We start from the raw sequence: 16,340 nt of genomic DNA on the forward strand, positions 1-16,340 counted from the left end.
CATTACCTAGGCCTCTTGTCATAGGGCACTCCATTGTACAACACACACTTCACGTACATTACCTAGGACTCTTGTCATAGGGCAGTCCATCGTACAACACACACATGTCACGCACATTACCTAAGACTCTTGTCATGGGGCACTCCATCATACAACACACGTCACACTCACCAGACTGAACAAGAAGAAGATGACAGTTTTTTATCTGGAAATGGGATCTGCAAAGTTACTTACACACACACACACACACACACACACACACACACACACACACACACACACACACACACACACACACACACACACACACACACAAGTTACTACACCACAGATACCAGTATGATTCTATCACAGTCCATTGTGGGTGGAAATGACCAGAGATGTACTTCTCTGGGATATATGAAGAGAGACATTGTTGATCTCTAAATATGTGCAGCATTCTACCTTCACCAAGGATGATACCACAGTATGAACAAAATATGACTGACTTCAGTAACTACCTTAGTTCCTTGTGTCTTTCCAAGGGGGATTCAATATTTGTCAGCATGAGAGGACACAGTTAACAGACCACATTGCTTTGCAAAGGATGGCCTGTATCTGTTTCTCCTAGGCTTCCAAATATTGACTAAATCTTTATCCACCCCTTAGAGACTTTTTTAGACAATGCTAAATTGACAAACCTACCAGCATTGCAAATACAACCCAAAGAAATCTGCAGGTGTTACTGTTCAGTGCTAGGAGCCCAAACAAGAAACTCCACACCCTACAAGCTCTCCTCACTCTGGAGAAAATAGACATCTGTGCCATTACTGAGACATGGATTAAATCGACAGAAAGTACTTTGGCAGTGCAAGGCTTCAGTGCCTGCCACACATTTAGACCATGAACAGCGCAGACAAGGACAAGAAGTGAAATAGTCTCAAGTTATAATAGCAACAAGCAGAACTCTACATTGGTTAAACAGGATGATGCCCTGGAATGTATCCATGTGCAAATCACCATAGACAAAGTCCCATACCATATCCTAGCAAAGTATAGGTCACCCTGTATGTCCCTAGAATCCCATAGCTCGTACCTAGACCTACTGGAGACACTCATCATTAAACCAAATACCCTATTCATGGGAGACTTTAACTACTCCTCTATAGACTGGGAAACATAAACTGACTCATACACATAGGCACAATGATTTCTGGACTTTATTAACACAAATACCTTTGACCACATAGAGCTCATACCCCCAGAGGGTCAAACGCACTGGACCTGGTACTCACCAGTATCGGAGATCACTGCCAGCCCCCAGTATTATGTTCTCACTGATGAGGTCAACCACAAAAGTGCCTTCTTTGAAATAAAAATCAACTTGGTAATGCCGGCAACCCCTGTAACAGTTAGGAATATTGTAAAGCAAACTACACCTTATTAAGTGATACTTCATCAAAATGCAATGTCCTCCCAACAACTTATGTGGAATTATTCTCAGAGACCCTGTACAACCAAGTAAATGACTGTATAGAGGATGTTGTACCTACTAGAAGTAAGCCCAAATCAAACTCTAAATACAAATCACATTGATGGAATACTAACCTTACAATGGTGTATAACAAATAGGAAAAATATCTTGGTTAAAGTTAGGAAGAACAACTCCCATGATGTAGGAGCTCTCTAATTAAACTGAACAGGAAACTAGGAGGACTAATTATGTATAACAAGGCCAACTACAATGTCAAGATAGCATCACATGCTAAAGAGAACCTCGAGTCCTTCTACAGATATATCCAAAACCTCAAAGGCGGCACACATCAGTGTGCCAAACTGGTGGACAATAGTGCTATCTTCACTGAGGTGAGTGATATAGCAAATTTGCTGGCTGACAAATTCAGCTAAAATTTCACCTCCCACTCTCCCCTGCCATCCTCCATGAAATACCTACGTGCATATACCCCCAACTATTAACAAGGTGAAGGCACTTGTGGCACTCACTAAGGCTAAAAACATGGCATCAGTGGGCCATGACAATATATAGTGCTTTGTAACAATGTATTTTTGTTTATCAATGAGTTCTTCCACCAGTTGCTAGAAGTGATTATGGGTACACCTGTTGCTAATAGTTATACAAACCTGGTACTTTCTAGGTGGGATGAACTATATGCATTTAACATCACTGATAGCTTAACTAAATTTCAGAATGAGAATTTAGTTTTTATAAGTACTTTGTCGATGACATTTTTCTTCTTTGGGCTGGTAGTATAGAAGATCTGAAGGATTGTTGATGACTTGCAGGAAACTACTGACTTTCTACAATTTGAATGAATCACTGTTAATAATGTGAATTTTCAGGATTTGAATGTTATATATACAAATGGTAGGTTTGGTACAACAATGCACAGAAAAAGTGTACAAACTACCAGATACATCCTTGCCAATAGTATGCATCCCAGGCATATCTATAAAAGTATCATCAAAAGACAGTTTATAAGAGCCAGTAGGCGCAATACAACAAATAGTGAGTTTATCCATGAAATTAATAGTATGCCAGATTACTTTTTTATGAGAAGTTATGATCCAAACCCTATTAAAGATAGTATGCATTCAGATATATCAGAAAGAGATGGATAAGGGAAACCATTTGGTTATGACTTCACCACCGTTAGCAGTTACCACTGATAAGTACTGGTCTATAGGATACATTACTAAATATATTAGGCACGCCTCTCAGATCAGCTCTATAATACTAAGAAATTGGGCTATTCTTGAATCAGATAGTGAAGTTAGGAAAATAGTTGGGGACATCTCATTTTACATATTAAAACCAAAAAAAACTTTAACAAGATTTATGCGATAAAGATCTTAGATAGGAAATAGATCCTATTGCCAATAAGAAGACTGTGACCCCTTGTTATAATTGTATATTTTGTAGGTATATTAATTTACAAAATCATTTTTTGGACCCCATCTCTAATCAGATATTTACATTCACTGTTCTGCTAAATGTATGACTGAAAATGTTGTTTACCTCGCTACCTGCGAAAAGTGCAGTTGTTTTTATATAGGTAATACAAATCAAAAATTAAAGGATAGAATAGCATCACATTTATCTGAAATCCATAGAAAAATAGATACTAAAGCACTTTTCAAGTATATTATAATGCGAGGTAGTGACCAATTGTTCAAATTTAGAGTATTACAAAAGTAACATCCTAACAAAAGATGGGAGACTTAACCAATAAAACTGAAATTATGGAGTATAAATGGATAAGTTACTTCAGAACCAACCAATTACCAGGGCTTAATATCACAAATAGTGTTAGACCACTTTTAAAAGCTAGGCAAAGCTATGTTACATAGTTAATAATTTGGGTTGTTTATTAATGGAAAAATGGAGATTGTCTTAGTTGATATCTATGAATGTATCTTTATATATGAATTTTTATGTTTGATTTTATAACTTTTTTTTACTTTTATCAATGCTGCTATTTAAGTATGATGTGATAATTGTTTTTGTTATGAAAAGCCGGCTTAGTAAATAAATGTTTGATGTTGATTCAGTAAAAAAAAAAAATCTACATATAATTGGTACCTATATACCCCCCGGTAATGACATTAATACAGTAGAATCTATCCTAGACTGGGCATCCCAAAACCTCTACCAAAAAACAATCATACTAGATGACGTAAATATCGACTGGTCTTCCTGTGACTCACACCACCCCACCAATCACGTTAACCTACACGACTTTACTCAATTAATAAATATTACAACACGAGTAGCTAAACAAAGGAGTCCATCCTAGATTGGATCCTGACTAGCAGACCATCTCAGTTTTACTTCTCAGGATCCCTCCCAGCGATCACCTTCCCACCTATGTAATTACATACCAAGTAAATCCATTAAAATCCTCTACCCTCCAACAAATTTAGTACATTAAGAATTTCAAAACCCAGGACTTCATATCAGCACTTAATTAATGCAGCTAGAGACCACTCTCATTTTTACCCCTGGATAGCACTGTAGACTACTTCAGTAACACTTTCTTTAACATTCTAAATCACCTTGCCCCTATCAGAACTGTTAGAACTAAATCCAACTCTGCCCCATGGCTTACCAGAGATACCCAACTACTTCTAAAACAATAGTTAAAGCCTTGGACTCGTGGCTTCAGAATAAAACTCAGAGTAATCGACACTCATACCAGGAATTAAGGAACAAAGCCAAAAAACAAATTAGGGCAGACAAAAGGAACTACTATAGAGGCATACAATCTTAACATAAAAATAACCCACAAAAATTCTGGGCTGCCATTAATAAAATCTAACAACCAGGAAAGACCAGTACACCACCCCCTAACACTGATAACACCACCAGTAATATTGCAGACCAATTCAATGAATACTTCACCAAATCCATGCTGGCCCTCACCAATGATACCTCTCAAACTTCATATCCAAACCTGTTTTCAGAACCAGTAGACCATAACCACTTCTCTTTACAACCTGTCACAACTAACACGATATAGAAATATCTGAAAAGACTTAAACCCACAACCCTGGCTGCTGATAAATTACTTGCAGAATATCTAAAAATCACAACCAAAGCCATCTCTTATCCAATTTCTATGCTTATCAATCGCTCTCTATCAGAACAACATGTTCCTTCTCTATGGAAAATTTCTCATATAGTACCACTCCACAAAGGGGGTAATTCTCTGGAACTATCTAATTACTGTCCAATTGCGATTCTACCCCCTTAACTAAAATCCTGGAAAAATGTATACATTCCCAGATAATGCACTACCTTCTCACTATTAAACTGCTAACCATCACCCAACACAGATTCCATCCCAATCACTGTACTACCACAGCCCTTATCAGCTTTAAAAACACAGTAAATCAACAGTGAAATAACAGCAACTTAGTATCCACTGTATTCCTAGATCTCTCCAAGGCCTTCAATACTGTCTCCCATCCCGACTTCTAGCCACTCTCCCTGATCTTAATCTAAGTCACTCCACTCTTAGTTTCTAGACTATCTAGCCAACCATCACCAAGCAGTAAAATGGCAACATTTATTTTCTACCCTTCTACTTGTCACCCTGGGGGCCCCACAAGGATCCATTCTTGGACCTCTTCTTTTCAACATATTTACCAACCAACTTCACAAAGCTACCCAGCATGCCACTGTATGACTCCACTTTAATATGCTCTGCCCCATCACTCCCTCAACTCCAGAAACTGACAAAGGAATCATTTACTGCTGTTGAACCTGGTTAGCCAACTCTCATCTAATACTTAACCCCAAAAACCACAGTTAATGATATTCTACCTCACCAGCGCCTTAGACCCCATACCTCCATTCACTATAAGCTCATCTAATAATACCCCTATCACACCTGTCCAACACACCAAACTACTAGGAGTTATCATAGACCACAATATGAAATTCGACATGCACATTTCACAGACAATAGAAAAAGTCCATAAAAAAACTTGGAATCCTATATAGCTGCAAAAAGTACCTCACCAATGACAGCAGAACCACCATCTCAAGAACCCACCTACTATCCACTCTTCTATATGCCTCCCCCATACTCATCAACTTAAACAAAACAGACTTAAATAAACTAAACACTTGCTACAATAAAATAGCTAAGTTTGCAACTGACACACCCTTCAGAACACATCACTGTCTAGCAATCAAGCAACTATCGGCTAGAATAACCCAACCTCCTTATGTATAACCAGCTTACAATAGCCCACCAAATTCTATATTACCCTGATAGACTTCCTGCACTACAAGGCCTACTTAATATCTATTCTAACAAATGCCGACTATGATCTACCAACAAAGCACTGGCAGACATAGCCAAAAGCACCAATAGCTTTGGTGACCCCTTCTACTCCAGTTCTGTTGCAAAAGCATGGAATTGCATTTCTATAGATATTAGGACCGCAGAAAACAAAAATAACTTCAAAAAACTCCTGCAGTCCCATTTAAATAGATCTTGGCTTTGTAATTATTCTGACCCTGGGTAGCCTCACTTAATGATCTTACCATACTTGTTTTTGCTATGAAAGTTCATAACAACTCCTTTCTATGCTCTTACTTAAACAATGTGTGTTTACTGTATTAGCCACTGATGAATGTATCCATATGACAGAACAAATATGTCTTTACAACTGTATTGTTTATTATACCACAATGTGTTCCTTATAGTATATTTATTTTATGCTCGTTTCTTGACCTTTTCACTGTACCTTACATGTGTATTGTGTTCACTGTACCTTACATGTGTATTGTGTTCACTGTACCTTACATGTGTATTGTGTTCACTGTACCTTACATGTGTATTGTGTTCACTGTACCTTACATGTGTAATTGTGTTCACTGTAATAATCCCTGCGGAGCTTTGGACCCTCCCAGTAAACAAATGTAAAATAAAATAAATAATTTACTGTAACACTAAGGAAGAGTCTTGGAGACTTGAAAGCTTTGTTTGTTCTATATTAAAATGTTTTTTACGAGATGGTTGGACCTTTGTGTTTCTTCACTGTGCTTATTTTTTACCTTTTGGGTCCACTTAGCTGTCTAGCGATTGATGTTGTTACATTGTGGCCCTGACAATATCCTGGGCTGCCTCCTAAACATGACCTATGAAGACCACTTGAGTCACCTTTCAACTATAGCCTCAAAACAGGCTTTGTACCATGAGAATGTAGGACTGTAATAGTTATCCCACTTCACAAGGGTGGACCATCAACTGAGCCCAGAAAACACAGACCTATTAGTCTGATTAGTCTAATATGCAAAGCCATGGAATGAATTATCATGGAAATGATCTACAAAGAGATGGCAAACCTTCAGATACTAGCTCCACCCCTGTTTGGCTTTGTTAAGTGCGGACCACCATCGTCAATTCCCTTTTTCCCATTTTCTACATTAAGTTCGGGTTGTTGTGTCAGCTGTCGCTGTCTCTCTCTGTTCTATGCCACTCTCCTACCTTTGACACTCACGCTTGACTGTTGCAGGTCTTCTCTTCAAGGGAAGATCATGCCTGCTAAACCTGGTGGACTTGTTTGAAAAGGTCAGCAAGGCACTGGATGATGGGAAAATGGTGCATAGCACCTACCTGGACCTGGCTAATGCATTTGATACTATACCTCACTCAGGTACAGTTGGCAAACTCACTGAATTGGGCATAAATTCCTGCATAACTCATTGGACAGTCAGCTGGAGCACAGACAGGGCTTGGAAAAGCTACCTCCACTAACAGACCAGTGACCAGTGGGATACCTCAGGGCTCGGTGCTGGGAATGTTCCTATTTGGCATCTACTTCTCAGAGGTAAAGGCTAACATCAAGGGCATTTAGCTGACCAAGTTTACAGCTGACTGCAAATTGGGAGCTGTCATTAATTTGTCCCCATGACGCAAACATCTTACAAGAGGGTCGAACCCAGACAAATGACTGATGCCAAGGTCACTGACTAAAACTCAATGCCAAGAATGCATAATAGTGCCTTTGGGGAAAACTGCCATTTGGGCTAATTACTGAATCAACAAGATACCTCTAAGAGTTGACTAAGTAGTCAGGGATCTGGGAACATGTGTAGACAGTAATCTGGCCTTTGACCAACATGTGGCCATGGTAGTAAGACAACCATTCTATGTCACCTAACTTATATGTAAAGGTATGGTGACCAGGTCCAGGGAAGTAAAAGTGACATTTTATTTAGCCCTTATCAGACTCATCATTCAGTATAACGCCCCCTTCGGCACATATCTGACCAGACATATACAACAGTTGGAAAGCCCACAAAGGTTTCTTACCAGGAGAATCCGGAGTATAAATACACTGTTCTATATGGATCCCCTGAAAGCCCTATCTCTATACTGTGTTTCTTAGAGTTTACTGAGAAGCGATTTATGTCTGCCTTACAAGCAAGGGCGCCTGCAGGCAGGTGCAAGGGGGTGCATTTGCACCCCCCTGGAATTGGCTGAGCGGGAGATTCATTTACTTTTAAGTAAAAAAAAAAATACATTATATTTTTTGAAGGGTGTTCTACTTTAAGACAGAAGCTTCTGCTTTTTTTGAATTCCAGATGATGTCTCGACAATGGATGAAGGTACAAGCGATTGACGGTTTACATTTTAATCTTCCGCTCCAAGATGTCTGGATTACGGATGAAAGTACAAGCGAGAGGTAAGTGTGTGTGTGTGTGTGTGTTTAAATGATTAGGAGGTGTGTGTCTGTGAGAGAAATAGGTAGCGGCTTAGGAGGTGTGTGTTGAAGATGTCACATGTGTTGTGTGTGCGGCTTGTGGATGTAAAACTACACTCCCAATCATGAGTGGACAGGTGATCAACTGTGGCGACTGGCCTAACAGGGAAAAGCAGAAAGAAGTATGACTTCTTCAAGCCACAGTCTTAGTAAACACTTGATATACACTGAGTTTTTAATTGGGCATGCCCATATTTTCTTTTGTAAGCATTATAAAAAAGCACAGGAATTCTGACAAAAGAAAATATGTATATGCCTAATTAAAAACTCAGTGTAAAGAATTAAAACATATCAATTGTTTACTATGGGAAAAATAGCAGAAATGTAGGTTTTTTAGTACATTAGGGAAAAATAAGTTTCATTCTTTTTAGTTCAGGCACTTGATACTAAGGGCTGGGCCGGGTATCTAAATGTCACTAATGAGATTGTTGATAGTGAATTAAGGGAGTGAATTAAGGGAGTGTAGTGGTGAAATACTCAAATGAGAGGGTAGGGAGGCTTCTTAATTAAAAATAACCTGCAACCTTTAAAGGACCACTTTTCTGTGGTCCAGCAATCAGAATGGATGATAGTGGTCAAAGCTAATGGCAGTGATACTTCCCACGATTAGTGGGAAGCTAACAAGTCAGACCTAGTCATATACTGTGTTTAAATAACTAATACAAGCAGGGAAAATGTTTTGCTGCATTACATATAACATGTATTCTATTGAGGGAGGGGTTGGCAAGATAATAGATTTGCTTAGTGTGTTTAATTAATGGTGACACTTTTATTCCTTTTATTTGTAAGCTTTGCCAAGGATCACCTATGACATTCCAGGTGATCCATACTTATTGTATACTTAGATAATTCTATTTCTCTTTTTGTGGTGTTGGTGATGAGTGGTTTCTAATTAATACAATTAATATTTGATTATCTTAAGTAACTTTACCCTTGTGTATATAACTTTGATTCATCTATGATCTACTACTTGGCTATAGTTGGGAGATTTTGAAAGTAAGCACTTAATTTAACACTTGGATGTTACACACTTATTCTCTGTTGTGAGTAAAATATATGCTCTCTTATGGATTTCATTTTAGCCAGCAATTCAACACTACCATATTTAACAGTTATGTGTAAAGTAATCGTATGTAAAAATCTAATTGATACCAGTCCTGAGTTTCTAACTTGTTTTGAAGTTAAGTGAAGAGCAGTGAAGTGACAGGAGTAATGTTCATTTTTCAAAGTGCAATGTGATATGTTATTTTCCTCTTGCTGCCTGTAGAAAGGGGTTTTATTAACTTTTATTTGCCCTAATTAGGTACAGGATGGGACAGAGGGAAGTGATACATAATTTACCTTTCAAGCTACATCATTTCTTTGTATATCCTTTAAGGCTTCTCAGCTGGAAAAGTGTTCAAAACAATAAATTTAAAACACGCTCTCAAATGTGTTGTATTATACAAGGACTATAATTTAATACAGTCAAGAAGGCGAATCAAATAACATGTGTTTGCATGGTTCTACATATACAGTATGTGTGCAATGAGCCTATAATTTGAAACACAAAGGTAAACTTTATCCACCACTGGTCAGATGTATTTTCTTTGAATGTGGGTTGAATAGCTGTTTCAATGAATGAGAGTTTCAAGGGCAGATGATTTTAATGCCAAGTCTGTTTTCATTATGAGACTGTATTGTATTGTATTGTTTAGTAGATGTCTAGCAGTGTTTGTGCTATAAAATTTAAATTAAAAGTTTTAAATGAAATCCAAATAATCTTTGTAGAAGTAAAGCATAAAGACACTATGCACATTACAGTGTTTATGGTAAATGGGAAGAAATGACCAAGTAATGGGATACTGGAATGGCTGGGGAGCTGTGTATGGGAAAGGAAACTTAGTTATATAACAGTCTGAACATTTTATAATGGCTTCCATAGTATAGTGTATCAAATCACACCCTATAAAACCATCCGTTTCTGTGAGCAGTAAGGCAGCATGACAGTTTTTTACCTAAGCATTTCTTTATTTCATTTTGTTGACTGGCTGGATATCATTAAGCCTAAGGCATTTTCACAGGATAATCAAGGTGCATTTAAAAACAGTGCACAAATTGCATTCACTGTTCTACAGAGAAAAAGTATGAAATAGATAGTGCTGTTTATTCTGGAATTCTGATGAGTGCTGCAATGCATTTTAATATATGATGATAATGAATTCAGTACTGGACTTACTTGGCTCGGCATATCACATGGTTGTCTGGTTTCCCTCCTTACTTTGAGAGTTATTTTCATACATTTTCTTTGTAACATACAACAATATGTAAGAGAATACATATTAAAAGTGTATTTTGATGGGATGTAACCTCATTTGAACAATTTTGAAACCATTTTGTAGATGGAACTTTTCTGTGCTTAGGGGTTTCATTCTTCCTGTTAAATTAATATTCATATTTCTTTAATATTTAAAGTTAATAACTAGAAAAGACTGTGCAAGGCACCATAGGCAATTTATGCTTCAAGAGCAATAGGCCTTGAATTTGTAGATGAAACACTGAAATGTAAAGTTGTTTTCTAGCAACAACCTCTTCAGTTGTTTCAGATATCTTTAATGTGGAATTATTCAGATTACTTTTACTTCTGCAGAGATTGTGCCTATAGACTGATATTGGTGGATTGTAATGACAGAAGTTTGAGTGGCTTTTATGGTTGAAGTGTTCTGAACTGGGCAGTTTGCCATTTAGTCTGTTTTGTTTCATTGCTTACTAGAAAATGTTCAAAACTAAATTTAGAGTAGTGGTGCTATTATACAAGGGATATAATTCAAATATATTTTATAATTAATATAGTCAGAAACGTGAATCAAAGAACTTTTTGCATGGTCCAAAAAATGCAAGGGCTTATGATTTGAAAATAGCCCAAAGGTAAACTTAACTTGCCACTGGCCAGATGCATTTTCTTTGAATGTGTGTTTCAATGTTGTTTCAGAGAATGTGGGTTTCAAAGGTAGAGAAGTTTTAATGCTAAGTCTCTTTTCATTGTAAGACTATTGTGTTTAGTAAATGTCTATCAGTGCTTGTGCTATAAAATTTGAAATAAAAGTTGTAAATGAAATACAAATATATGTAATCATTGTAGAAGTAAAGCATAAAACAGTATGCAGACTGAGAGATTTGAACAGTGTCTACGACAAATAGAGAGAAATAGCCAAGTAATAGGACACTGGAATGGCTGCGTTGGCAGAGGGGTGGGGTGGGCTTGGGGCTGTGTGGGCGGGGCCAGCAGAGGGGTGGGGCTGAATGGGCGGGGCTTGGGTTTGCACCCCCCTGCAAAAAATCCTGCGGGCTCCCTTGCTTACAAGACATTTTTGGAACTCTGATGGACCTTTTGCAAAATCCACAAAATGAACAGCGTCAGAACCATTAGATTCAAGGATTTAGTTTGCTTGTGACATAGCTAAGACAGTGCTGGCTAGACATATATTTGTCTCAAAGAAACTTCATACTCTGTAACAGGCTCCGCATGTACATGAAGCAGAGTCCATTCCTAATTCTATTTAATCAACTGTCAATAAATAAATAACAGTAACCTTCACCAATGGATGGGAAAACAGAAATTTACCCCGGGTCTGGCCCCCATGTCTGTTATAGACAGAAGCAGACAGTAACTATGCCCAAATAAACACCCCCCACACACATAATTTCTAGAAACTTCCTAGCATACCCTCTCCTAATGAACACCCATGATACACAGGGACACAATTGGGTTGGGTTGCATGGCTAGACTTACAAAGGCCCTGAGGTCATTAGCCTAATATATAACTTATGAATCTATGAACCTATACTATTTATGGAAAGACTTTGAATGCTCTGACTGTTATCAGTAAAAATACCTCTTACAGATAAGGTTGCTATTTGTACAGTTGTAATAGCTTTTATTGTTTACAAAATATTTACTTTTATCTTATGCTTTTAAGTTGATTTTTCAGAAAATGCTGTGGAATGTACAGACCAAATAGGTGTTAATGAGATAATAATACCATACTTCAATACCATACTATATACTATGCCTCAGTGCATGTCATAACAGCATATTACATCACACAATGGATATTATACTATATAGCACTACATTACACTATTTTTTCATACCACTCAACGCTTTACTATGCTATCCTACACTGTAGTGCACTACCATTATATACTATATTATACTTTACTATGCTATACTACACTACACTATACTATATTACACTACACTATACTGCACTGACCTGTGCTACACTGTACTATACTGTCCTACACTACAGTGTACTACCACACTATACTACATTATACTATACTATACTATACTATACTATACTATACTATCATATACTAATCACATTATTCTTCACTTTAAAATCAAGGTCAAAGAATGGATAATAAAATAAATAAACAGCTAATTGTTGCTTAAGGTAGTATAGCATACATCTATATAAAAATGTTATAAATGAATACGTTTTTTTCTGAATGACTCACAGACACAGACACAAAAGTAAAGCTGTTTATTCATGTATGACTAAAAAGGAACAAACAATTCACTGAGTTAAGATGGTTCAGACCACAAATTACTTCTGTCAGATCACATTTTCCTTTAGACCTTTGTAGAGCAAGCACAGCTGTACTGTAACCAGTGTAAACTTATTTAAGTTTAACATCACCCAAAAGATCCTTTACCACCCTAAGAATACACCAATCCTCACTAATCTGATTACCCCATACAAAAATCTTGCAGCACTACGCTCAGCTAATAAGCTCCTAGTTTCCACTATTAAATCAAACAACAAGGCTGGAGACTCACTATTCACTAAAACAGTGGGAAAAACCTGGAACCAGCTTCCAAATGAGGTCTCAACTCTTTCTTCCGCACTGCTTTTCAAAAATATCTTAAAGAATATCTTAAAACACACTGGCTATGTCCCTGCTCTACCCATCCTCTTCTCCCTATACTTCTCTGCTCTGTCGGTTTGACGTCTACCGGTGTTAACTAGTAAGCTAACCTCTAAATCGTATTTAACGAGATTCCCTTCTTAGAACTCTATAAGAGTTTACTTACTCTAAAAGTGCTAGCCCTCCTCTACACTAGATGTAAACAGAAGTTTGTACATCTGTAAACCAGGCAAAAAACAAAAAAATAATAATTTTATATTATGTTTGTTTTCTGTATTAGAGCTTAGCCTAAGCCTTACTAAAGGACGCTGTATAAGTTTTTTATGTATAATCTAAATAATGTACTGCAAATCATGTTACTACTGCATATAATATATGTCATGTCACTGCCTATGTTTGGAGCTTTTCTCCCTGGGCCTCTACTGAAAATGGACATATATCCAGTTAGACTAGCCCGGTCAACAAATGTAAAATAAAAATAAATAAGTAAATAAAATAAAATTCTGAAAATGACCAGCTTCTGTATTTCTCTCCCCAATACACTCACATAGTCACTTCTGTTTCATCTGCTTTACATGGTCCAAATCATACATTTTGTTTTTTGATCTGCCTCTGCCCCCTCATTCTGTACCTACCAATGAAAAAAGCAAAACAGAATATTTAACAAGAAGGACTCATCATCATGAGCTCTTGGTTTGGGTACATCTTGTCTGCCAGTCACAATCTAGTATTCTTTTCTCTAAAAATCCAATGTTTAATGAGCTCTGCGTTCCTCCTCTGATGAGAATTCGGACATAATATGTAGGATATGTAAATGTGAGTGCCTTGTAAGCCTGACAGTCATTTTTTTGCTAATTGAAAAGTTCAGATCTTGATTCTGGCTGTCAACGGAAGGTGATTTGACATAATGGTTAAGGTCTTTGCCTCATAGGTACAAGGTACAGGATTTTATTCTGGCCTCAGTTTATTGTCTAATCTTAAAATGGCCCCTTTAAAGTAGTTAGCCTAGTATTCACCTATAAAGCTATAAAATCCTGCATTCATTTTGGTATATCTGAACACCGTCAGATTAAGTATCTGTGTTTGTGTGTGTATATGGTGGGTAGCCCCCATTTCCTTCCTCCACTCAAATTAACAATGTGCAGTGTCAGTAACACAACAGGTAGCACACTGGGGTATGTTATAGAAGGCTGTGGGTTCTATTCACACTCCTGGTAGATCGATTGCTGACACTGCAGGAGGATGTTGCATTCCTGAGTGTACTTTTCCTTAGATAAGATATCAAATTGAGGCCCCATCTGCTTGAGTTGCTGGCAGCTCAGATGGATGTAAAAGATCCCATGGCACCTAGCAAAACAGTAGGGGTGGTTTCCTGATAACCTGGTTAAATTTCCCTTAGTAGTATAAATATCAACTTTGGTCTCCCATGAAAAGAGGCTAGTAGCCTAGTGGGACTAACCCAGTCAACAAAAGGGTGGATGAAGACCTATATTGACATTGAGTATGATGTGTTGGGGCAGAGAAGACAGCTGAAAAATTATTGCAAGTTTCAGAAGTTTAAACTAAAGACATAAGGGTGAAATAGGTTTTGGTCTGGTTTATGTCCAAAAAAACTTGGCAGCAATCTAGAGCTTGTCATTCATGGAAAGGTGGGTTATAACTCAAAGCATTTACACAAGGAAAATGTTTGAAAAGTAGGTTAAGTCCCAATGTTTCAGGTGATGAGTGTGCCCTTGGCTTCACAAATCTTGAGCCCCATCCCATCCTATGCTTTGGTAAAAAAAAATGAGAAAAACCAAAGGAGGCACAGCTCTGGTTGGCTTCTCCTTTTTGGGTGTATTCCAGGCATCTTGTAGTGTTCTGCCTCAGGATGATTGGTTGGTGCCCAAGGCGAACTAGCTGATTCATAGAGAATGGTATCGTGAGCCATCAGGTTATGGATTAGCAAAACTTGATATTAAAGACTCTCCTCTCCTTGTGAATGCTCCTCAGGCCTGGTCTGGCCAGAAGGTCTCAGCTGAAAATGGTTTGTCAAATTGTCACATGGCAGACCTTGTGGCTCAGAAGTCAGAAATCGAGCAGATTTTTTTTTTTACTTTATCCATAGACCTCAGGCAGATGTTTTATGTTTGGCAAGACTCTAGGTCATGACTGCATGTAATTATGCCATTATGGAATTTGCTCTAAAATGCCATAAAAACCCATGCTGGCCCCAGTGCAGGCCTTTCCCTGTGCACTGCACCTTCAGCTGGCATGCAGATGACTACCAGTTCTAAGTCCCTCATGGCTGCTACTGATGAGCCACATATTTACATGATAGTATGCAAAAGCTTATAGCTGTGAATAGTTGGTTCCCTATTAGAAGACCGAAAATGCATTCTTTCGAATATGCCTTGGTCGAACTCAGAAGCCTGAAACGGCAACATATCGAAGCGGCTTCTAAGCAAATTCTTTCTCAGGAAAGAATCTGCTTGGCCGCTTCGTTACTTTGCCATTTTTGGCACTGTAGTGTGGTGTCGGAGTTGGTATATTTAAGTAGGGGTGTGTGGGGGGTGAAGCCCTCCACTTTATGTAATGTTTAAAGTATGTTTTTTTGTTTTTGGTTGTTGGAACAGCAATCTTTTTCCCTAGGAAAAAAATCACTGTTCTGACAGTTCGAAATTGTAAGTTTTTGCTTACATAGGGTCGATGAATCACTGTTCACTTTTTTAAGTGCTCGGTGATCTAATATAGACCGGAATAGTCAGGGTTGTGCGGTATTCCCTCAGAGAATTCCTAATGTGAATGACTCAGAGACAGACTAGAGTAATGAATCTACTTTCTACTTTTGGATGGCGCAGTGGTGCAGTGGTAGCATTATCGCCTCACAGCAAGAGGTTCTCCGCTTCGATTCTTGGCTGGGGTACCTTTTGTGCAGAGTCTGCATGGCCTTCCTGCATTCATATGGGTTTCCTTTGGGTGGTCTGGTTTTCTCTCACGTTATAAAGACATACATCTGGAGCATTTCTCCATGGGTCTCTGCTGAAAATTGGCTTTGTTCCAAGTTGGACTTTCCCAGTTAACAAATATTAAATAAATATTCTACCTTCCAGCAAGATGATCAATTTTTGGGAGAGGACCTCAGACTTAGAAAGAAAAGCACAGACTGG

General features: G+C 37.9%; 1 protein-coding gene across 1 annotated transcript in view; it reads left to right on the forward strand.

Annotated features, from left to right (window-relative positions):
• The first annotated feature begins 1,701 nt into the window (after positions 1-1,701).
• Positions 1,702-16,340, forward strand: part of INTS11 (integrator complex subunit 11) — a 519,827-nt gene continuing 505,188 nt past the window's right edge. Inside the window, exons 1-2 of the mRNA XM_044063605.1 lie at positions 1,702-1,845; positions 8,099-8,199. Of these exons, the coding sequence (XP_043919540.1) occupies positions 1,702-1,845; positions 8,099-8,199 (245 nt within the window). The remainder of the gene's footprint in view (positions 1,846-8,098; positions 8,200-16,340) is intronic.

This window comes from Protopterus annectens, chromosome 2.part1 (genome assembly GCF_019279795.1).
Source record: "Protopterus annectens isolate FY-2018-M chromosome 2.part1, PAN1.0, whole genome shotgun sequence".
NCBI classification, from domain to species: Eukaryota; Metazoa; Chordata; order Ceratodontiformes; family Protopteridae; genus Protopterus; species Protopterus annectens.